This window comes from Diabrotica virgifera, chromosome 3 (genome assembly GCF_917563875.1).
Source record: "Diabrotica virgifera virgifera chromosome 3, PGI_DIABVI_V3a".
NCBI classification, from domain to species: domain Eukaryota; kingdom Metazoa; phylum Arthropoda; class Insecta; order Coleoptera; family Chrysomelidae; genus Diabrotica; species Diabrotica virgifera.
Window position 1 is genome coordinate 152,268,289 of NC_065445.1, and position 25,997 is coordinate 152,294,285.

The window sequence follows — 25,997 nt, forward strand, 5'->3', positions numbered from 1 at the left end:
TCTAGGCCGAATTTTTTTGCCTCTCTGACTAATCTTCTCATGATTTTCTTTAATTCGGTATTAGTTTTTGCTAGCAGTGCAAGGTCGTCGGCGTAGGCCATGCATTGATGTTCGTTACGGTAGATCGTTTTTTGTGTTTCTATTCTGCTGTTCCTTACAATTGTTTCCAAAACTAGGTTAAATAACACAGTTTATAGAGGGTCACCTTGTCTAAGTCCTTTTTTGACTATAAACTCTTCCGATTTGTGACTGTTCCACACTATTTCGTTAGATGTCATATTTAAGGTAATTCTTATTAACTTGATTAGTTTTTCTGGTATTTCCATTTGCCGTAGGGCTTCATACATTTTTTTTCTATTAATTTTGTCATAGGCCTGCTTAAAATCTATGAATAGTGCATATAAAACCATTTTATGTTCGTAGCTGCTTGTTTGGATTTCTTTTATGTTAAGTATTTGCTCTGTCGTCGATTTATTGTTTCTAAATCCTGCTTGGTATTCTCCTATTAGTTTCTCTGCGTATACCTCTAATCTTTCTCTTAAAATCCTAGCAAATATTTTATAGCACACGTCCAGCAAAGCAATACCCCTGTAATTTTGCACCATCGTTGCATCCCCTTTTTTATGTAATGGGATTATCCAGGCTCTGGCCCACTCTTCAGGCATCTTTTCTTCTTTCCATGTAAGTCTTATCAGTTCATACACCTTTTCTAATAGTTTTCTTCCCCCTGCTTTCAGCATTTCTGCACTTATTTCATTTGGACCTGGACTTTTATTGTTTTTCAATTTGCTTACAACTCTTTGCACTTCGTCTTTGGTTGGTTCGGCTATTCTTATATCTGCACCCTCTGTTCTGTCTTCGTCCTCTCCCTGATCTTCATCATCACTGTTTAGTAACGTTTCGAAATACATTTTCCATTCTTTCATAACTTTTCCCGACTCACTTACTAGCTCTCCTTCTGGTCTTTTTACGAAAACTGGTACGTTTATTTCTCTTCCAGAGATGAATATTTTATCAATTGTCAATTTCTAGTATCGGTCATAGGCGTCCGTCTTGGGTAGATCAACGAAATCTCATAACTTGCTTTAATTATTGTTAAGCATTTGTTACAGTAGAGTATTAAATTATGAGGTTTTCTAGTACTAAAAGTTACTCTTGCTTTAAGTCGGTAAATACACCCTTTTTTTTTATTTTTTTTAAATTTTTCTTAAATTCAAAATACGAAAAATTTTGAAATTGATTTTTCTAGAAAACGGTGCATCCTACCGACTTAAAGCAAGAGTACCGTTTAGTACTAGAATACCTCACAATTTAATAATATAGTGTCAAAAATGCTTAAAAGTTAAAGACAAAAAAGTTATGCGATAAAATAACCGTTGCCATACCCAAAACGGACTCCTATGGTACTAGAGATTCGCAATTGATGGAATCGATTTATCTCTGGAAGATAAAAAGGCGGACCAATTTTTGTCTATTGAAATGGAAGCGTTCTGGAGATAAAAAAAATCTAATTACAAGGCGCCATCTTCAAAGAGCTCTAGCTCCCTTAGGAAACATTTTTGGATTATGTGAATTGTGTTAAATTGTCTTAAAATTATCTTAGGAATCTTAAAATTATATACAGGGTGTTCCATTAAAAAAACATAAGTGTGTATCACCCTGTCAACACGGGTAGCCCTGTATATTAGAAAATCTTTTTAAATTATGATCCTCTCTTTGTCCCACGTTTTACCTAAATAACTTTTTTTCGTATCTCTTACGACAAACGAGTAATTGGACTTTGTCACACTAATGCCCCACCCTGTATACGAAATAACTATGAAACCATCCTGCCTCTTTGTAAATAGACTTGTATTAAGATTCTTGAAACATATTATGCAAAATGGCATGACTCAGAACATCGTGGAATTTTTCACGAATTTTTTTACAAATCTAGGACTCCTGCCGTCTTACAAGAACCGTTTAACCTTCCTTCCGAGTACCGAAAAAGTATTGATTGCATTTGAGTATTATAACTTTTTAAAGGCAGGACTCAGAAAATCACGGAATCAGGGTAAAAATTTTGCGCTTAATTTTCCAAGGGACAAGTATACTTAAACAGTAGGAGACGTCATGCCAACATTTTTTTGATCATTTTGAAATAAATATGTTTAATTTATTTAGTTGGCAGGACCCAGAAAATCATGAAAATTTCATTATTTTCCTTACATGTTTGTATACATATATACTCCGTTAGCCCGTTTGCAACCCTCCTGTCCAAAAAGTTTCTTCATAAAATCCATAGTATCCTGTCATTCTACGGATATGGCAGGACTCAGAAATTCATTGCAAAACCCTATTTTTATGTTTTGGGAAAATCTAATTTTTACAGGAAAATGTCACAGGAAATTTGTGGATATTTCCACAAATTGTAAGTACCCCATCTACCCTTCCACTATTGCAAAAGGCAGAACTTAGAAAAATCGTGGCTGAACTTCTGTATAATATCTCCCGGTCTATAATGAGCATCTTGAGGCCTTACGTATTTGTCTTTAGTTTTTTTTTATTTTTATTTAGCTTATGGCTTAAGTACATCACAGAATATATTTAGATTTATGCATTATACAATGCATCACAAACAGATGTCCAGTTTTTTTATACATTCGATTGATCCTTCGGTTTCCATTACAAAGTCTATAGGGTCGCCTGTGTATGCTCTGCGTGGGCAGTCCTGAACAATGTGACTGATCGTGTGTCTTGGAGCGCCGCAGTCACAAGAAGGCGAGGGAAATTTACCCCATCTGTAGAGGGAGTCGGCGCATCTTCCACAGTTTGTTCGAATTCGTTTAAGGGCTGCCCAAATCTTACGGGGACGTTCAAATTCGCCAGGTTATCCTATGATGTCCGGTAGACTATGGTAATGCGGATCTGTCTTACTTTCCCAATCTTCTCTCCATCGGGTATTTAAGTCAAAGTTGGATTGCTGCAGAGCTTGAGCAGATTGTAGACGGGGTAACCTGTATCGAAGACGGTTTCCAAGAATATCGGGGATGTCGTTGTGGATTAGAAGCTGGCGACTGTCAATTATTTTGTTATATTCTTTAACTAATGCATGTTCGCGGCGTAGGTTGGGTGGTGCTATATTACTAAGGGTAGGTAGCCGCATTGTAGGGGTGGGCTTAATTGTGCATGTTATCACACGTATAGCACGGTTTAGTTGGGTGTCGACCAGGTGGGTATGGCTGCTATTTAGCCACACTGGTGCACAGTATTCTGCCACCGGATATATCAGGCCAAGAGCAGAGGATCTTAAAGTTGATGCTGTGGACCCCCATGTAGTGCCGCAGAGTTTCTGTATGATATTGTTGCGTGTTTTCCATTTTGCTGCTGTTTTCGTCAGGTGTTCTCTGAATGTGAGCGTTCTGTCTAGAGTAACCCCAAGATATTTCGGGTATTTATTTTGTTTCAACAGCTTGTTATTAAAATACACTCGCAATTCTCTGTTTGCCAGCTTGTTATTGAGATGAAAAGCTGATACTTCAGTTTTTGTAGTACTTGGTTGTAGTCTCCATTTCTTAAGGTAATCGCTGAGGATGGATAAGTCATTCGTGAGAGTAATTTCTGTAGTTTCTAAAGATTGGTGGCTTGTTGCAAGGGTCCAGTCGTCAGCATATCCAAACTTCCGAGATTCGGTTTCAGGCATGTCAGCAATATAGAGGTTGAAAAGTAAAGGGGCAAGGACAGAACCCTGTGGAAGACCATTGTTAAGTTTCATCTGTCTACTCGTCTCCTTTCCCATTATAACCTGAAAGGCTCTGTTTGTCAGCATGTTGTCAATGAGGTTAATTATCCTGCAAGGGATAATACGGGCCAGTTTATACAGGGTGTCCCGAAAAGAATGGTCATAAATTATACCACACATTCTGGGGTCAAAAATAGTTCGATTGAACCTAACTTACCTTAGTACAAATGTGCTCACAAAAAAGGTTACAGCCCTTTGAAGTTACAAAATGAAAATCGATTTTTTTCAATATATCGAAAACTATTAGAGATTTTTTATTGAAAATGGACATGTATAATTCTTATGTCAGGAACATCTTAAAACAAAATTATAGTGAAATTTGTCCACCCCATAAAAATTTATGGGGATTTTGTTCCCTTAAACCCCCCCAAACTGTTGTGTACGTTCCAATTAATTCATTATTGTGGTACCATTAGTTAAACACAACGTTTTTAAAACTTTTTTGCCTCTTAGTATTTTTTCGATAAGCCAGTTTTTATTGAGATGCGGCTTCTTCTTCAATATATTTACGTAAAAATTTTATGGGGGTTTTGTTCCTTTAAACCCCCCTAATGTTTGTGTACGTTCCAATTAAACTATTATTGTGGTACCATTAGTTAAACACAGTGTTTTCAAAACTTTTGTCTCTTAGTCTTTTGTTCATAAGTCACCTTTTATCGAGATGTAGCTTCTTTTTCAAAATATACCTAAAAATGTAAATTATAAATAAGTTTTCAGATTATTAACAGGTCCCTATAACCGTACTTAACCATATACAAATATGTGGTGGATTCGACAAATATTCAAAATATCTCGATAAACACTGGCTTATCGAAAAAGTACTAAGAGGCAAAAAAGTTTTAAAAATAATGTGTTTAACTAATAGTGCCACAATAATAATTTAATTGGAACGTACACAAAAGTTTGGGGGGGCTTAAGGGAACAAAACCCCCATAAAATTTGTATGGGGTGCACAAATTTTACTTAATTTTTTTTTTAAGATATTGCTGTCGTAAAAATGCCACATGTCAATTTTCAATAAAAAATCTGTGAGAGTTTTCGATATATGAAAAAAAATCGATTTTCATTTTGTAACTTCAAAGGGCTGTAACTTTTTTTGTGTGCACTATTGTATATAGGTAAGTGAGGTTCAATGAACCTATTTTTGACCCCAGAATCTGTGGTATAATTTATGACCAATCTTTTCGGGACACCCTGTATATTAATCCCTGTCTCCAAACAGTACCTATCATAATATGCTGCTGTTAGATCTATAAATACTGTTGCTGTCTTTTGTTTCTTTTGAAATCTAGCTTCTATAAAAGTTGTTAATGACAGCACTTGGTCCGTACAGCTTCGATAAGGGCGGAAGCTTGTTCAATGGGGACATTTTCTAGTATCCTGTGACTAATTCTGTTGAGGAGAAGCTTTTCTACTAGTTTATATACCATACTGAGTAGAGCTATGGGGCGGTAGTTTTCTGGCTTATAGTTTGATTTGCCCGGTTTCGGAATTGCAATTATCTTTGTTCGCTTAAGTGAGAAAGGAATGTTACCTGACTGAAGTACATTTATTGTACTGTCATCTGCAATGAAACATTGCAAGACACTGTTTCGTGTATGCACCACTGTGTATCAAGAACTCAGGATGGATACCATCAAACCCAGGTGCTTTACCTGATTTCATTTCTTTCAGCGCATGTGTGATTTCAGAAATAAGTATTCTTGCTGAATATTCGGAGTTCGTTCTGTTCATTTGTTTTAATGCCCTTAAGTCTCTTTTCACGTTGGTAGTATGTGTTCGATCTCGTGGAGCTCTGGATAGAGATACTATATGGGAGGCAACCTTGTTAGGAGACATTTTAGACTCTCTGGATTCCAGCTGGTTAGCTCCTCCAATTTTCCGTAACAGGGACCATGCCTACTACCGGCTTGATTCTTTGAAGTCAAGGTTTTCGACAGTCTTGATCCATTTTTGGTGTCTAGCTGTATCGATGTTGTGTAAAAGCTCATCGGCTATTTCTCGGTCACCACTTTCGAGAAACTTCGCGTTTTACGTATAGATAAGATTTCTGTTTGTGAACTGTGATGAAATTTTGCTAGTTCATTTAGCGTTTGTCTTTAGTGAGTTTTTATTAAAAAGATAAAAGCCTGAATATTTCTTTTCCAAGACGCTTCTTCGCTAAATATCACATTTCTCTAAAATATACTGCAATTTATAATTTAAATGTTCACCTTTATTCCCAGACACTTTAATAATAAAAAATGATAATTGATGACAATCCCATTATTAATCCGCCGCCGCCGTCTTGATATCCACCACGTTCTGGAAAAAATATCGTTTTTTCCTGAAAGGCTCTTTTATCTCTGCGTGCATCCCTCCAAAGTCCCGCTGGGTCTTCCAGGGCGATCTGGCTCGCCCACAAAAATGGTCCTTCACAAGCTGAGTCAGCTTGTCCGGTTGTTTTATGGTTGAGGGTCATTATCATAATCGCAAGAGAGTGTTTTAACTGGAACGGCTTTTTGCCTTCTTGGGCTCGTTAAGTAAGCAGGAATAAGCAGGACGATGAAGCAGGCGAAACGAATGAATGCGGTTTCATGCCGGATTAAATTCGAATAAAAAGTGCTTTTTCAAATACAGAGTGTTTTTCAGTGAATTAAAGATGGCTTAAAACGAAGCTGTAGAAAATTTGCACAAAAGAAAAACTAACTTAGAGGAAGAGTAATTATGGAGGTTAATTATTTAGAAATGGTTGGAAATCGTAATAGTAAAGGAACCGACTTAAAAAAATAGAAATAAAGCTTTTCTTAACACGTTAAAAAAGTTGTAATAAGTTTTTCATAAAAAGTGCTTCATTTTTTGGTTATTCCACGTTGAAATATTCTATTTGGAATTTGATGGATAATAACCTATTTTTACCCCCGATAGTGGCTGCAAGACTTTGACGTGAGTTCGGGGGCTTAAGCTGACAGTTTAGATAGGGCTGTAGTCTGGTGTAGGAAGTGGAACAAGTATGCATGTGTGAATGAATAGGATCTCCCTAATAAGGAGCTCTCCGCTGAGTGTAGGTACCCCCTATAAACGGGCTAGGCCTGATGAATGGGAAATATGAAAGGATGTGAAACGACCTTGCTAGATCAGTTCCTGTCACCACTTGGTTCTCTGGGGTATCTGGGAATCTCTCTTAGGTATTCTAGACACTAGAAGTGGACGAACTGCTTCAGCAACCAAGAAGCAGCCTACCCCAAACCTACCCAAGCTAAGGTGGATGGTAATCGTGCCGATGGCTGGATGGCCACAGGGTGTATGTGGTCGTGAACGATTCCCTTGGGGTACCAGGCGAAACCCCATTGCATATAGCCTTCCTCTGGTAATGCGGGGCTCTTCCAGGGGTGACAAACCTTTCCCTAGCTACTCGTGGGAACATCATGGACTCAAACAACAAACTAACAATAACAAACAAAAAAACCAAAACCAAATCCCGAGGCTGAACCAAAACGTTCACCTCAGCTGGAGGCCGCGGTTGAGGACGGACAGCAATGTTCACCTCAAGCTTCGGCCCCAGCAGAGGCCGGACAAGGATCACCTCGGGAAAATCGGCAAAAGCGCCACAAACTTAGTGGCGCCGAGCTAAAAAGAAGGAGGAAGGCCAGAGAGGCGGCGGGGAAGGCACCTACGGGAGCCACCCATCCCTCTCCAGCCCCTCCAAAAACAAAGGTGAGGATGCCCGCATCGGAAGCTGTCAACAGTTCCACCTCCAAAAGAGGACAGGAACTGACAGCCCCCGGTGTGAAGCGCCTTCACCCAAGCACTTCCACGGAGAGCACGCCGCAGAAGCACAAGAAGGTACGCAGCGGTGGAAACACCACTGCCCCTTCCCAAAGCTTCGCGGAAGCCTCCGTAACACATCTAAGGGTAGCTATCATAGATAAGGTAAACCCGTACGGCAAGGTTTCTGCCGACCGAGAAAACCTTATCAAACGCAGCCTGATGGAGGAATTGGACAGAGCAATCTTGTCCACCTCCAACAGCCAAGCAAGAGCGCCCACGTTTAAGTCGTGGACCTACTCTGGTGAGATCATCAGAGTGGCCTGCGATGACGACGAGGCGCTTGCGTGGCTAAAAAAGGCTATAGATTACCTCAAACCGTGGGAGGACGCATCACTGGCTGTTGTCAGTCAGGATAAGCTGCCGAAGCTTACTAAAGCCTCTCTATGGATCTCGGAGGATGTTACTAACACCTCCGATGACACAGAAAGAGTGCTGCGGAGGCTAACGGCGCAAAATCCGGACATGTCAGTTGCGAGATGGTGCACCTTCCACCATGAGGCCAAAACCGATCCAAACGGACACCTGTTCGTCTTCGGAATCGGAGACGAGGACATGGCTGTCCTTAAGAAAAGAGCAATGAGGCTGAGCTACGCGTTCACCTCATTGACTCTAAAAGCAAGCAAACAAAAAATGGAGGGCACCTCCTCGGAACCAGGGACCTCAGATACTCGGCAACCGGATACGGTCACTGAGACTGAAACACCCGTGGTTCAACAGCAGAACGATGACCATCAGATGGTGGTCGACGAACCCTGCAGAGGAAGCACCGAAACGACTAAGGCTGCCGCCTCCTCAAGTGAGGAGGAAATGGACGCCTAAAAAGAACCAATACGACACCTTCGCCATGGGCAAAGACGTCGGGAAAAAGGTAACCATTATTCAATGCAACCTCCAGCACAAAAAGGTGGCAACCGCGACACTCTGCCGCCACCTGGATGCAAAGGAGGATGCAATAGCATTAATCCAAGAACCTTGGATAATTAAGACCAAAATAACTGGTTTTGGCAGTCTAAATGGTCAAATCTTCAGCTTACCAAGCAACCAACAACCGAGAACAGCAATATATGTTCCCAGGAAAATTAAAGCCTCCCCCTGGTGCAGTTTTGTACTTCAGACGTAACTGCTGTTAAAGTAAAATGCCCATGGGGAAAAGGCAAAAGCAGAGAGTTGATACTAGCATCGGTCTACCTACCCTCAGATGCAGCCACCCTACCACCAACAACGGAGATGGAAGATCTGGTAGACCATTGTCTCAGCCAGAAGGTAGAACTTATTATCGGCTGCGATTCGAATTCTCACCATCTAGGCTGGGGCAGCAAAGATAACAACTCTCGAGGTAAGTCTCTTTATGACTATATTATTAGTAAAGATTTGTATATCTTAAATAAAGGCAAGGAACCTACATTTATTAATGTTCGTAGCCAAACTGTTATAGATATCACGCTAGCAACAGCAGAAATATCTAATAAAATTAAGAACTGGCAGGTCTTAGAGGACATCTCTATGTCTGATCACCGCTGGTTGACCTATATTATTAGTCTGGAAAAAGCCTTATCAAATCTCGCGACCCTAGGAGGACGGATGTAGAACTCTACAACCGCCTCTTAGAAGATGCTCTGCGGAATGAAAAGGCTTTAACTCCAGGAACTAATACAGAATTGGAAAGGTACACGGTATCTATCCAAAATAAAATAAGCTACGCTTATAAAAAATCCTGTCCGATAAGGATGGTCCAGGAAGTCGCAAAACCAACTCTTGGTGGTGCACTGAACTGGAACACCTTAGAAAGACAGCAAGAACTTCTTTTAATAAAGCAAAACGCACCAAACTCAAAGAGGATTGAGATATTTATCAATCAAACCTCAGAGAGTTTAAGAAAGTCTGTAGACAAAAACAAAGAGCTGATTGGAGAGCCTACTGTGAGGAAATCGAAGATTTTCCGCAAGCTTCCAGGCTACAAAAAGCGCTCTCAAAAGATCCACATCGGCATATCAGCATACTAACAAAGGAAGATGGAAGCAAAACTTCCAACCTTTGCGAAAGTGCTGAGGTCCTGATGAAAACACACTTCCCCGGTTCTAGCATTTCAAAAGCACCAAACTGGACGGAAGAAATAATCATACCCACACCAAATGACTGGCATCTTGCCAGAACATTAATTAGTGAGGAAAAGATAAGATGGGCCATATCGTGCTTCGCCCCTTTTAAATCACCAGGGCCTGACGGCATATATCCAGCCCTACTACGGTGGGGACTGGATATTCTTTTGCCGCACCTTGTGGGAATGTTCAGAGCCTCCTTGGCTCTGAGATATATTCCTAGAGAGTGGAGAGAGGTACGTGTGGTCTTCATACCAAAACCAGGTAGGATGGATTAAACCCTACCAAAGACTTTCCGACCAATTAGCCTGACATCTTTTCTCTTGAAAACGATGGAAAGGCTATGCGAGAGGTACATAAGAGATGAAGTTCTGGTTCATAATCCACTTCATCCAAATCAACATGCATATACTTCGGGAAGATCTACCGATTCTGCACTTCATCAAGTAGTGGGAAGAATTGAAAGATCGCTGGATAATAAAGAATCCACCCTAGGTATATTCATAGACATTGAGGGAGCGTTTGATAAAACAACTTTCCCAACCATCACCCAACAGCTCAATGTCAGGAATGTCCCCCTGGCCGTGAGCGAATGGATATTCAGTATGCTGTCAAATAGAGCAATAAGCATAAATGTAGAAGACGTTTTGGTTAGAGGGATGGTTACGAGGGGATGTCCACAATGGGGGTGCTATCACCACTCCTCTGGAACATAGTGTTGGATATCCTGGTTTACCAACTCAGCAAGAACGGTTTCTACACAATAGCCTATGCAGACGATATAACCGTCTTGCAAAGCGGTAAGTTTGAGAACACACTATGCGAGAGATTACAAGTTGCTCTCAGACTAATAGAAACATGGTGTAAGGAACACTCACTGTCTATAAATCCAAAAAAGACAGAGATGGTCCTCTTCACCAGAAAAAGAAGGATCACGGGCTTAATACCCCCTAGGATTCTAAACTGCAGTCTGAATTTCTCTGAAGAGGTGAAATACCTTGGTATTACCCTTGACAGGAAGTTAACATGGAACTCTCACTTAGATAGTAGAGCTAAAAGAGCATATATTGCCTATGGACAGTGTCGGCGAACGGTCGGACGCACTTGGGGCCTTTCGCCCAGGGTGGTCGCCTGGATCTACACTACTGTCATTAGGCCAATGCTAACTTACGAAGCCATTGCTTGGGTACGAAAAGTGCTACAGGTAACAGCGATCAACAAACTAAACCATATTCAACGGATGGCTTGCCTAAATATAACAGGTGCCATGAAAACAACACCAACTGCTGCAATGGAGTTGCTCATTGGCATTACCCCTTTAGACATATATGTCAGAGAGGTGGCGCTGATGACGATGATGAGGTTACGCTCAGCGGGTGCAAACCTTGATGTAGGAATGGGACAATTGAGATGTCGTTTCTGGCGGGGTGAGCTGGAGGCACTGCCCCAGCTGCATGCGGGCCATGGATGCGACTCAATTAAACTTACGTTTGTCTTCGACAAACCCTACAAAATCGAAACAAGACAACATAGGGAGTCAAACGTGGCAAATGCATATTGCATCTACACCGATGGCTCCAAAACGAAAGAAGGCTCAGGATGTGGAATATACTCCAGATCATTGAACCTTAGTATAAAATGGGGCATGGGCAAAAATGCCAGCGTAGTTCAGACTGAACTGGCTGGTATCTCCATAGCCGCAAAAGAGATAATCGGGAAAGGTATAGCCGGCAAAACTGTAATAATCTGCACAGACAGCAGACAAGCGCTACTAACCCTGAACAGACCACGCGTCATATCAGGGCTAGTAATGGAGTGTCATGAATCACTAGCCCAAGCTTCGGATGGTAACAACATCATCCTGAGGTGGGTTAAAGGACACAACAGAAATAAAGGCAACCGCATTGCTGACCAGCTGGCTAGAAGGGCAGCAGGCCTAAGACTCTTAGGACCTTGTGATCTTTTTGGCTTGTCGACTACAACAATCGCGGAAACTGTCAAATATCACTTCCACACGCAAACCGTAAGAGGATGGGAAGAAGGGCCATGATGTAGACTTGCCAAGGTAACACTAAGGAACCTTGGGAAGTCAGCATCAGAAAAGTACTTGAGAATGACCAGGAAAAACCTATGTTTGACCGTTGGTTTTTTAACTGGCCATTGTCAACTAAGAAAACACCTCCACACACATCTCTATGCAGGAGGTGTGAACGAGATGACGAAACTGTCGAGCATGTCCTATGTGAATGTCCGGAGTTATCGTCAATACGAGAGTATGCGTTCGGCGAGCCTTGGCCTACACCTGCCGATATAGGGGAGATGTCACCAGGTGATTTGTCCACCTTCCTGAAAATGGCAGGATGGATAATGAACTAAGGACGACAACCCCCTGGGAGGATGTACAATGGGTCAATTGTGGCCTAAGTGATGTGGGACTTGACTCACACTCCCTACTCTACAAATACAGAACCTATTTTTAATTAGCTGTAACTCTGCCTCTACTAGGTCTAGAGACCCCATACATACAAAATTTTCAATTTTTTACAGGCTATATGTTTGCAAAGAATGTTTTTTTCGATAAAATACTTATCTACTTTTTGAGTTATTTGCAAAAAACCGTCTAAAACGTGTTTTTTTGTTTAAAAATGAACAGACTCACTCGCAAATAACTGGAAAAGTAATGACTTAGTTAAAAAAAACTCTATAGAATTAGAATCAAAGTTGCTTAGAATTAGTCAGTTTATCGAATAACGGACTTATTTTGAACGTATGTTTTTTCACCCACCAGAAGGGGTGAAACTCACCCCTTGGACAAAAGCACATATGGGCACACTATCACTTTTTTTCTTTAACATGTTACCTATGTGTATGCCACATTTCATGACAATATAAACAGTTCTTTACAATTTGGAGCAAAAACCGTGATTCAATGTACTACATGGATGCACGCCTAAAATTTGGGCACGGTACTTAATGAAGAAGATAGAATAGAATATAAATATGCTTTATTGTCACTGCAAATTATACAAATTTTATGGACAAAGCTTAACATAAAGTCAGACAAAAAAATAATAACAATAACAAATATATGTTAATAAAGTAAAGAAAATAAAACAAAACCGATATATTGCAAAAATTTATAGAAATTACAAAGTGAACATACAACAAAGTAAAATACAAACATAGGAACTAATAAGTTTAAGCTGCTGCATGTGACACCCAAATATAGATAAATTTGATTACTTGTACATTACTGTAATTTCTTAGTTAGTCATTAAGAAACTCTTCTACTGAATAATATGGTCTTTTGTCATTTTACGGAACTTAGGGAAAGATGTTGCAGATTTGAGTTGTAAAGGAAGATGGTTGTATAGTTTTTTTGCCGAATATAATATAGACGGGAACGGTAAATAGACATCAAAAGTTGAATTTTTGGTGGAGTAGTCATGATGAGGCCTTGCTGGAAAGATATGCATGTGTTTACGAATTAAGCAAACAGTTTCTAAAATATATAAAGATGGAAGGGTTAAAATTCCGTGATCTTTGAAGTAACTTCTGCAATGTGTTGTTCTTTTGAGGCCAAACAGATATCTTATTGCTCTTTTTTGTAATTTGAAAATAACATCAAATTGGGCAGCTGTACTAGAACCCCAAAAAGGAAGACCATATCGAAGATGAGACTCGAACAAGAAAAAATATGTTAGTTTAGATGTTAAATTGAGTTCTTTCGAAACAGATCTTATAGCATAGCAGGCTGAGGCGAGTTTCTTACTTAACAAATCGATATGAAGGGACCATTTGAGGTTGCTGTTTAAAAAAATACCAAGAAATTTTACAGAGTCAACGGTAGAGATCTGGCTATTATTAACACGCAGGGGTTGAAGAGCACTTTTATAGGATAATGCTACTGTCTTATCCACGTTAAAAGAGAGTAAATTAGAGCCAGTCCATGTTTTTATCGTAAGCAAATCAGAAGTTATAGTTGCATGAAGAGATGCAATAGTTGAGTTGCTCCAAGTGATACTGGTATCATCAGCCAAAAGAAAAATTTTCCCATCGAGTTTTAGATTAGTGATGTCATTTATAAAGATTAGGAACAGTAGAGGACCCAATACTGAACCTTGTGGTACTCCACATACAATGTTTTTGAGACTAGAGTCAGTATCATTTGCTCTAACTAGTTGTTTCCTATTATTCAAGTAAGATTGAAACCAATTCAAAGAAATACCTCGAATTCCATATAAATTTAGTTTTTTAATTAAAATGTCGTGATTTCAACAATCAAAAGCTTCGGCATAGTCACAGAAAACAGTGGCAGTATAAAGATTATTGTTTAGTGCTTGGTAAACCTCATGAAGCACAGAAAACATGGCATCAGTGGTACATTTATTAGTCAAAAATCAGAACTGATTTTAGGATAAGATATTGTTAGCAATGAGAAAGGACATAAGTCGGGTTTTTATGAGTCTCTCAATAATTTTGGAGAGTACCGGTAGTAAGGCAATAGGTCTATAGTTGCAAGCATTAGATTTTTCACCACCCTTATGAAGAGGAATAATAATGGCTATCTTTAGGCAATCTTGGAATTTACCTCTTTCAAAGGAATCATTAATTATTAGTGAGACGAAGAGTTCCGACACATTTTTTGTGAGATTTGAGAAGATTTTTATGGATAGTCCATTAGTACTACAGGATGATTTGCTTTTGATACTATTTATCGTTTGGATCAGTTCAGATTGATCGATTGGTCTTATAAAGAATGAATTCGAGAACACTCCTGAATTAGGGAGATAGGAAATGGGATCTTTTTGCGGTAAAATAGTAGAAGTTATATTTTTACTCACATTAACGAAGTATTCGTTTAGATTTTCAGGTTTTCAGATTTTCAGATATAACGTAAATGGTAAAGCAGTAACGATTAATTTTATTTAGGGTGCTAAATAGGGGGAGATTTTCACGATTTTTTTAACAAAAAAGGGGCCAACTTTATTGTAATTCGCTTAGTAGGCTATTGATTATGTTCAAAATAAGAGGGCTAGAAGGAACTATAACGTTAAGGGGGCGTTATTATTTTATATGGAAAATGGACCTCTAAATATGATCAAACCGCGGAGTGCTACCATTTAAAGGGGTGCGTTTTTGAGAAAGGGATGAATTAGTCCCTAGACACAGGGTGAATTAGGGTGAGTTCTATGCACTTTTGGTACAAACACGTCTACATAAAAATTGTTTCAGGTTAAATTTGCTATTGAGTTATCACTTTTTGAAGTAAATAATTTTTTTACAAAAATATATTTAAAAAACAAAAAGAAACACAAAATCATATTTTAAGAAGAAATATACAGGGTGTCCAAAAAATATTTTTTAATTAAATTAATTATGTGCACATACATAAATTCTTCTTTTTTTTATCAATTAATTTAATTAAAAAAAAATTTGGACGCCCTGTATAAATAACTATGGTAATGTTTATATTGCTGAATAGAGAATTGAAGACCCTTTCAAATGAGCTATCACACAACCCCTATTCCCGATTTAAAAATAAGGTGTTGGGGACGTGGATGAGAGGGGGTTGACAAATGATAGATGTATGTATCGTAAAAATGTGTCCCCCTTAGAACAAAAATCGACCTGTTTCGTCATTTCCTTAAAATCTAATAACTACTGCCAAATATCGAGGTACACACTTCTCTTTCGCCCACCTTGTATAATTTTCTATTTTCTGCAGAAATATTCCAACGGATTAATTATGTATGACTTTATTACAAACCAATCGATACCATTTATTATTGAAGATGTTTACGTAGAACGGTAGAACAACGTCAGAATCCACAAGCCGTCGATCAAGGAACGATTAGTGCGAAGTAAAAACCCAACGGACACCTCAATTTCCACCATTTCTATAAATAAGCTTTCCGGATCGATCAAACTGTCATATAAACAACGTCGAAATGTGGAAAAGGTTTTGCAGAATCGGAGATAGTCAATGCACAAAAGGGGTAAATGCAATTTTATTTCAGAGTGTGTCCCCTCCGCAGAGATTTACCGGTTTCCGGATCATTCGTATTCCTTGAAATCTTTTTGTGGTTAAAATTCATGGGGTAATAAAGAAAAGTTTAGAGTTTACACGTTAATGTTGAAATAAAGTGGAGAGTATAAAAAAGTACTCCCAATGGAGTCTTTTACATTCTATTGGGTTAGTCCGGGCTGCACGAAGTTAAATCTGTTTCCATCTGGCTACGATATGTTGACGATACATTCGTCATTTGGCCCTACGGCCAAAGATGGTAATAAAACTAATTTTCACCATTCCACATATCCAATCAGCATATGTGCCTCCTGATGAGAGACTAATAAGTTTCGAAACCGGTAGAGGTGCTTGCTGCACTCTCTGATTGAACTAGAATATGATGCGGCTGTAGTTTCGTGATGCAACGAAATTGAAAATGGTTATTTATTTTGATTTTTCATTAATTTTTTTTACAAAAACAGATTTTTGCGTGCTGTAAATGAGTACAGTTCTTTATCTATTTAACATTTGAAATATTTATTTTTAATATTTATTATAATTAAAATTTTTAAAATTGTTTCTGTTAAAAATGAAATTTATTGAAATAATAGTTATTTGTATAACAAGGGAGGAAAGTGCTACTTTTCCTCCCGAGAATGAAGTTTACTGCCCGACACGTAGCGGAGGGCAGTAATCATTCAAGGGAGGAAAAGGTACTTTACTCCCATGTTATACATATGGTTTTTCCACCTTCCTCAAATAACAAGTCATTTTTTCATTTTTACTTAATTTATTTATGTAACTAACCAACAAAATTTATTAGAACTAAAACTAACAAGTGGGTACAATATAACTGTCAACTGTCAAATATAAGTAAAATTATTAATGTAAACATTGTTAAATCAAAATAACAATTTACTGTTTTTTACCATTCTGCAAAATACAGGGTGTTTTATAAATAAACGTTAAAATGTATATAATAGAAAATAGATATTGTACAGGGCATCAATAATTTATAAATTCATGAATGAAATACCATGATGTCACTTTTACTTTTCCGCCCTAGGGAGGAAAAGTACAACTTTGCTCCCTACAATCAGGTCCGGAAAAGTATACTTTCGGTAGAGGTAGGTGGAAAAAGTAATTATTATTATTGATTATATTGTTATTGCAGTGTTTTTATTGTAGATATTAAAAGGTCTAAGGTGAAATTATACATAAATATGTACGAATTATATATGATCACAGTTTTCTTGAAAAGTTATTAAGATACGATTTTGATATTGAGCAGAGATGATTACTGAAACAAGGACTCTTTATATTCTGGAAAAATGTTGCGGGTGGTTTTTATGTGGTATTAAAATTTTTTCTACACCACCGTGAGCTACAATAATGAGCGAGTAAAAATTACTGTTAACTCAATTTAAAATTGCGTAACCTGTTGTCAAATTAAGAAAAAAATGTCAAAAACCTCGAAACTGAGCACAAAAATTCTTCGTAATGACACCAAATCGGGAATAGAAAAATTCTCGACGTTTGATTCTTCGCTAATGCACCAGGGACGCAGTTCGCAACATTGGAATCCCGCCAAACGTTGCCTTGGGGAAGATTTTTCGGTAAAAGTGTATCTGGGCACATATTTATTTTGTAAATTTGACAAATTTCGTTGAAAAGCGAATGGCCGATAGCCCCCGGGAAATTAGGTTCGTTAGCAAGGCGCTCTTTTGTGCTGTACGAAAAATAAACAAACAACAGCATAATGTGTTTACTTTGGTGGCACAAATGGAAAAGGTGCTATTTTGATTCATCTTTGTATTTTTGTATTAATTCAAAAATGACGTTGCATACAAGGCCCCTATGGGGAATATTAATTATTTAATAATATGCAGGGCGAGTTACGAATTTTGACTGAAATTTCTATTCGTCATAACTTTTTATTTTTCTGAAGCTATTTATTGGAGGCATTTTTGGAATTAACTATTCTAATTGGGGAATAAGCCACAATTTAACTTGAAAAAATAATTTTATTAATCTTCCAACTCCACATCGGACGTCGTTGTCAAAATACAAAATATTAATAAATTAAACAAAAATGTTGTTGCTTAGTAAAAAATTCTTCTAATAATTTAATTTAATCTGACTCATTTATATTGGCAATTCAGACAAATATTATACATTTTAAAGTAGAAGACTTTAAAATGATATAGCCAATATTTATGAGTTGCGTTCCTGGGACGACTTTATTGAAAGATAGTTCATTCGATTACGTCATGAAATCAACTTTAACTCAAGAATATTCATCACAAAAAAATCATAGCAACCTGTCTTTAAAAAGACAACCACATGCAATTGTAACAGCAAAATTCTCGCATTAGTAATTCCATAGTAAATCACGAGGAAAACCCAGGAAAAAACCTCGTGATACTATCCCGACATTGTAAGTAGTTGGTCTTACATTTAGTTTACTCTCAAAACTAACACCAAATTCTGACTTTATATTGTATGTTATGTTAAATTATAAATAATATTAATAATACATAAATACATAAATAATATCTACTGAAATATAAAATATGTACTAATCTCGATATGTTATTGATTTACTAATCGTGGTATTTTCTTTCTATTGACTTCCTCTTTTAGTATGGGTAACCACATCCTACTGCATTCTACCGAGGAGCGAGGAATTTGCGACACAATTGGTTTCATAATTAGAGCCACTTCTTTGATTTTTTCTTTTTACTATCTGTTTCTTTCATGACTATTATATGTACTTGAATCTCTCCGCTGAACTCTATGTTCATTACACACCATGCGTGTTAACATATTTTTGAGATCTATCAAATTCTCTATTTTTAATATGAAACTGACGTTCACTTATCCTAACGTTTAATTAGTCCAGAAAGCCACTGCGCATCCGCTAGGAAAAATATTCTGATTCGAATTTTTTGCACAATCTTACTCAAAAAGGACTCCATTTAACAAATTTGCATGTTGCCAAAGGTGGTCAAAAATTTTTTAAACGTTTTTTTTTTTGTTTTTTCCTAAAATTATTTTTTTTTGCATGGAAAAAAGTTTTTTTAGGTTTTTTGGATCATTCCAAACAGAAAAGGTCTTTAGTGACATTTCTCTAAAAATGATAGTTTTTGACATATAAGCGATTAAAAATTGAAAAATTGCGAAATCGGCCATTTTTAACTCTCAAAAACTATGTGAAAAACTGAAAATTTGAATGTTGCCAAGGTAGGTAGATATTCTTTAAACATCGATTGATGAAATTCCGAAGAGTTTTTTGCAATACAATATTCAAAACTCCTTTGTTTTTTAATTGCTAATCAAGCGTGCATTTTTCTACCGACACTATTTTCCACCGACAGTATGGTGCAAATGAAAGGAATAAATTCGTTATTTCGTAAACCGGCGACTTTAAGGAAAAATCCCGAAACAGGCCGATTTTTATTTTTAAATTATGATATTGTGGCATATATGGTATACTAGTGACGTCATCCGTCTGGACGTGATGACGTAATCGATGATTTTTTTTAATGAGAATAGGGGTCGTGTAGTAGCTCATTTGAAAGGTTCTTCAATTCTCTGTTCAGTAATGTAAACATTTACATAATTATTTATACAGGGTGTCCAAAAAATTTTTATTAAATTAAACTATTTGACAAAAAAGAAGTAGAAGGACACTCTGTATAAATAATTATGTAAATGTTTACATTACTGAACAGAGAATTGAAGAACCTTTCAAATGAGCTACCACACGATCCCTATTCTCATTTAAAAAAAGCATCGATTACGTCATCACGTCCAGACGGATGACGTCACTAGTATACCATATATGCCACAATATCATAACTTAAAAATAAAAATCGGTTTGTTTCGGGATTTTTCTTTAAAGTCGCCGGTTTACGAAATAACGAATTTATTCCTTTCATTTGCACCATACTGTCGGTGGAAAATAGTGTCGCGCACGCTTGATTAGCAGTTAAAAAACAAAGAAGTTTTGAATATTGTATTGCAAAAAACTCTTCGGGATTTCATCAATCGATGTTTAAAGAATATCTACCTATCTTGGTAACATTCAAATTTTCAGTTTTTCACATAGTTTTTGAGGGTTAAAAATGGCCAATTTCGCAATTTTTCAATTTTTAATCGCTTATATGTCAAAATCTATCATTTTTAGAGAAAAGTCACTAAAGACTTTTTCTGTTTGGAATGATCCAAAAAACTTAAAAAAAACTTTTTTCCATGCAAAAAAAATAATAAGGAAAACAACAAAAAAAACGTTTAAAAAATGTTTGACCACCTTTTGGTCCTGGCAACATGTAAATTTGTTAAAAGGAGTCCTTTTTGAGTAAGATTGTTCAAAAAATCCGAATGAGAATATTTTTCCTAGCGGATGCGCAGTGGCTTTCTGGACTAAATGGTGTTGATGTTGCACCTAAATAAAATTGTTCGCATTCACAACGTATTTTATGAATACAATTCTTTGTTCTTTTTTATTCATTGTTAGGTTTAGTTTTAGATAAAATATATCTTAATGTGTTTGTTGTTTTGAATGTTGAATTTATTTCCTATTGTTTTAAGTTTCTAAGATAGTCCTTTTATATATGGTATTGATATTTTCCTCGTATTATTTCTTGTGAATGTTGTAGGATCCCGTTCTAAGTTGTTCTGTTCCATTCGATCCAATCTTGACAATTCCTTATTTATAAACGATAATTAATATTTATAATAATATTTTTTTTATTTAGCTAATGCCTCGACAACTAATGGCCATTGGCATGGTAGGTACGGTAATTTTGAACAGTTAGGTACCTATAGTGTCATGTGTAGTGTGTGTGTTGAGTAAGTGTCTTGTTACTTTGCAAAGTCGACGTCATTGTCTTTGCAAAGAGACGCTAATTGTATCCGAACGTCTGCGGTCCCTCCGGTGAGTACTATAATAATATTTAATTCATTATCAATTTACAAATTATTGGGATAACAGCTGAAATGGAAGACTCATTGTACTCTTTTCTACGATTACAATATTTCGTTAAACAGTCGTTAACATCATCAGTTTGAGATTTTAGTCAAAGATGTTATATATTTATAACAAAAAGAATTGTAGTGAGTGTTATTAAAAATGAAAAATATAACAAATATAACTGTAATATAAATAACTATGCTAAAAAACCACTAATTATTAAAATCTTTTAAAATTAAATTATTAGAAGAATTTTTTACTAAGCAACATGTTTGTTTACTTTATTATTGTTTTATATTTTGACAACGACGTGTGTTGTGGAAGTAGAAATGTTAAATTGTGGCTTATTTCCCAATTACAATAGTTAGTCATAACTTTAGAACTGTAAGTTCAATGTGTTTCCTTCCTTAACTTCTTTTTAGATAATTCTTGTATGCAACTCCTAAATGCATGACTTTATTCTACGACATATTTCGAAGAATATGTGTTGAACAGTTCACTTTACAGATAGCGTGTAAATAGTATTGCTTTCACTGTTGCTCCATTCAACCAAGGTGAATTCATTTCGGTTGAACCGTGTATGTAATTTCGCCTTTGAAGATACTTAGATGATCAAACATTTTTTTTTCGATTGAATTTTCGCTGAAACGGCCATAATTTTAGCGATAATAGATCCGAAAAAGCCGCTCCAGCACATACATATCCCCAACGACTTCATTTTCTTTAAAAAAACGGCGTTCTTTGAAGGACCAATTTCAGCATCGGATCGGACGGATAAGTTTTTCCGAAATCCTAAGGGCCATAAATAACCTGTGACGCATGAAAAGAAAAAGGCTCCCTTACAGCTAAAAAGCCGTCGAAAGAAGGACGACTTCTTGAATGGGGGGTACTTACCGGTCACTAAGTAACTGTGATGGAATTGACAAACGGCATCGGCTTCGTACCATGAGATGCGATCTCGGAAATACCGGTAAAATACGGGAAATCCTTCTTCAGGCAGCACCCACGTGTTGCTGATGTTTACCTGAAAAAAGAAATATATTTAATTGGACTTCTATGACATTTTTGTAAAATAGGCTATTCGCGGTGTGCAAGTACTTGAAAGGGATACGAGAAACGATCGTGCGCGAATAGCGGAGAAATATTGCAACTTTCTTAAATCATTCATATTGTCAATTGAAATTGTCAAATTGACGTGCATTTCATACCTATTGTCATTGAAGAAGAAAAATTATGTATTGCTCCACAATATTGATATGATATGCAAATATTACAAAGGTAAATTTAATTAATTGTATATTGCTTGCAGTACTGCATTTTAATAACTAGTTTTATTTACTACATACAATTGTTTACGTTTTAATAACATAACCTGAATCTTATTTTTTCTTCTTATTATTTTTTTGGACTATGGCCTTAGCAATTATCCAGTAGCCAGGACTAATATAATTGGCCAATATAATTAAAAGTGCGAATAAAGTTGCAGGGCGTAGAAACCAGGTGTCGCTTTGCCGAACTTGCACGGTCCTAATTGATTATGTACTTTAGGAAGGAACTACAACGTTAACGGAGTTTTATTGTTTCATATAGTCAATGGACCTCTCATCATCATCATCCTCCTCAGCCCTTTGAGTCCACTGCTGGACATAGGCCTCCCTCATTTTTGTCCATTGTGCTCTATTTTGAGCACTTTGCATCCATGTTCTTGACATTTTCTTGAGATCGTCAGTCCAACGAGTAGGTGGTCTTCCTCTACTTCTTTTGTCTAATCTCGGCCTCCACTCAAGTAATCTCTTCGTCCACCTCCCATCACTGATTCGGGCGACGTGTCCGGCCAAGTTCCATTTCAGGTTGGCAATTCGGGAAATTACATCGATAACTCATGTTCTTCGTCATAAGTCTTCATTTCTAACTCGGTCACGAAGCGATATACTCAGCATTGACCGTTCTATTTTCCTCTGGGCTATTTGCAGCATTTTAGAAGTTGTAGCTGTCAATTTCAAAGTTTCGGCACCATAAGTCATCACATTGATCAAATTGAAACATTGGTCAAATGTTTTACGTTTTAAAGAAATTGGTATATCGCTTTTAAAGACGTCTTTGAGTTTTATATAGGCTGCCCATGCTAGGTTTATTCTTCTTCGTAGTGCGCATGTTTGGTTGTCTCTTGTGATCTTTATTTCGTGTCCAAAAAGAAGGCTAAGAAGGCTTATATATGTATTTTCCACTAGCTCTACTTCGTTGTCTCCAATATTGATATTTCCGCTAGGTGCTAGGTTTGTCATGAATTTTGTTTTGGAGATGTTTATTTTAAGACCTACACTGGCACACACTAACTGAAGTTCATGTAGCATTGTACATATCTCCTTGAGGTTTTCAGAGAATAAAACTATGTCGTCTGCAAATTTCAAATTTGTTTATCTTCTACCGTCCATATTCAGGCCTCGCTCTTCCCAGTTATGTTTTGTACAAGCATATTACTGCGGTAAACAGTTTAGGCGATAAGGTCTCGCCCTGTCGAACTCCTCTGCCGATTGGGATATGGTCCGTGTTTTTATGTAGTTTCACCGACATAGTTGCGTTCTTCTATGTATGTATTGTAAATTAACCTTGTGTATCGGTAGTCAATGCGGTATGCTTGTAGTGCTTCCAGAATTTTGTCAAATTTTACCGTGTCAAAGGCTTTATGAAAATCTACAAGAGCCAAAACGAGTGGTCGATTGTATTCGATAGTCTTTTCTATTACCGTTTTAATGCTCTGTAGGTGATCATTTGTTACAAATCCGATACGAAATCCCGCTTGCTCCATTGGCTGGTAGAAATCAAGTTTTTTCTTAAGACGATTCGTTACTATTCTTGTAAGAAGTTTGTATAAGTGACTAAGAAGGCTTATAGATCTGTAATTTTTTAATTCATGGGGATCTCCTTTTTAGTACATTACAATTACTTCAGCATTGTGACATTTGTCGGGTATATTACTACCTAAAAGGCATATGTTAAAAAGGTTTTTTTATTTTCTTAAGAAGACAAGTGCCTCCGATTTTGATTGCATCAGTAACTACACAATCTTCGCCTGGAAATTTGTTGTTCTTAGCTTTTCTTAGGGCTAGTTTTATTTCGTCTATTGTGATTTCCGGTAGCAGTCTGATCCTTGGTTGACAATGCCCTTTTTCCTTGATAATATTTCTGGTACTTGATCTTCTTTGCTATTTACTTTGTGTTGGCTTGTGTAAAGGAATTTGTAGAAGTCTTCAACTATTTTAAGGGTTTCCTCTCTGTTGGTTGTAAAATGACCATTTCTATCTTTAATCTTTATTATCTGCCTTGTCCCCGTTCTTAGTCTTCTTCTCAATACTTTCATACTTCTATTGTTCTCAATGGTATGTTCGATTTGTTCTTGGTTGTATTTTGTAATGGACCTCTAAATATGAAAAAACCGCGGAGTGCTACCATTTAAATTGGTGCGTCCTTAAGAAAGTGGTGAATTAGTCCCTAGGCACAGGGTGCATTAGGGTGAGTTATATGCACTTTTGGTACAAACACGTCTACAGAAAAAATGTTCCAGATTAAATTTACTATCGAAATATCACCTTCTAAAGTCAAAAATATTGTTTTTACAAAAATATATTCAAAAAAAGCAACAAAAAAACACGAAAGAAAGCAATTTTGCTTTTTGCCCTATAACTTTTTTCCGGGGATATAGGTATAGGCATTGCTTCACAGAAAAAAAATTCCATTCTTCCTCTTTAAAATGATGTTTGGTATAAGTCTCCAAGTAAATTTAATTCTCACTATACGCTCCGTTTACTTCCCATACCCGTTCCATACACTTCACATTATGTTAACCACCATTCTCAGTAGACGTCGTGTTTACTTTCCGTCGCCGTTTAAACATTGTATTTTGTTCCAGTTTGGTAACATTTGATCCTAAGTTTTTGACAGGAATACGCGTATTTTTGCGGTCTGATAAAATGTGGCAGATGGAATAACCAAATACTACATTGGATACCCTGGGACTACCGAAGAAGAACACACTGGTTCCAATTGGATTAGTATAGCCCAGGACAGAGCACCCTGGATGGAAAAAGGGGAGGCCTACGTTCAAGAAAGAGCGAAATAGGCTTCTTCTTCTTTAAGCCATGGTTTGTTAGAACAGTGAGCGACGCACGGCATACGCGTACAGCAGAATCTGTTGTACTCGACGCACGGCAGATTTGAGTGAGTCGGTTTGTTAACATATTCTGTCGCTATCAAAATAGTTTGAGTTTGACGTTTGTTCTCACGGAGGGTGTACGTAGAAAAATGAATTCTGACAAAATCTAGGCAATAATTTTATTACTCGTAGAAGAGGATGAGGAAGAAGAGTTAATAATATTAAATTTAAATAAAAGAAAATAAAAACGTAAACGAAATTTTTTCATGTCGTAATACAGGAGGTGCATTTAAATTAACAGTCGAAATAAAATTGTTTCAGAACGATGAAAAATTTCAAGAATATTTTAGACTTTCTACTGATTGATTTGAAACTGTATTACAATTTATAAGATGATATTACTAAAAAGCCCTACAACAGAAGACAACATCCGATTTATGCAGAAGAAAAATTAAGCATAACTTTGAAGTAACCTATATTGGTTTCCAAAGAATTTTCGTCACAAGAATTATTTATTGTAATATAGGATATAGAAACCAATTCATGTACCTAGTTCATTTGCAGCCAGCTCAATTTCATATCGCGAAACAATATTCATCACTTCAGCTTTTATTCTTGCCTTTTCAATCGTAGGATATTTCGACACTGTGGAAGCAACACTTTCAAAAAACATGTGTATAGAAGGATCACCTGATTTTTGAGCCAATTTCGATGATGTTTCCGACTTTTTAAAAAGTTTTTCAATCAAAGCGGTTCGTTCCTCTCGTCCCATTTTTAATTCGCTCATTAATGAGAAATCTGTTTTTAGACATTGACTTTTTTCGGTTTGGAGACTCCTTGTTAGACTAAAATTTCAGAAATTTCTTCGAAATTTCTCTTATGTGGAAGTTATTGACCACTTATATTTTATATTACCATTACATTGACAAAAATTGTTTCGAAGAAAAAGGGCTTAGCAAGTGTATATTTCTGGCTCCTGGAGCCAGGAGTAATAAATCGTCTAATACAATAGTGATAGAAATTATATGTTCGGTTCCGGTGAAGTATATGTTCGGTTCCGGTGAAGTTTGCATATGGTGCTGACTAAGTAGGTTGTGTTTCAAGTCGAGCTTCGAGAAAATCTAATTTGTTTATGTTTAAGTGCATTATTAAATTAGTTTGGAGTGTCA

At 36.9% G+C, this 25,997-nt stretch overlaps 1 protein-coding gene across 1 annotated transcript in view; it reads right to left on the reverse strand.

The window, feature by feature from the left end:
• LOC126882125 (uncharacterized) overlaps positions 1-25,997 on the reverse strand; it is a 994,490-nt gene that overhangs the window by 662,759 nt on the left and 305,734 nt on the right. The window contains exon 2 of the mRNA XM_050646970.1: positions 21,570-21,699. Within this exon, the coding sequence (XP_050502927.1) occupies positions 21,570-21,699 (130 nt within the window). The remainder of the gene's footprint in view (positions 1-21,569; positions 21,700-25,997) is intronic.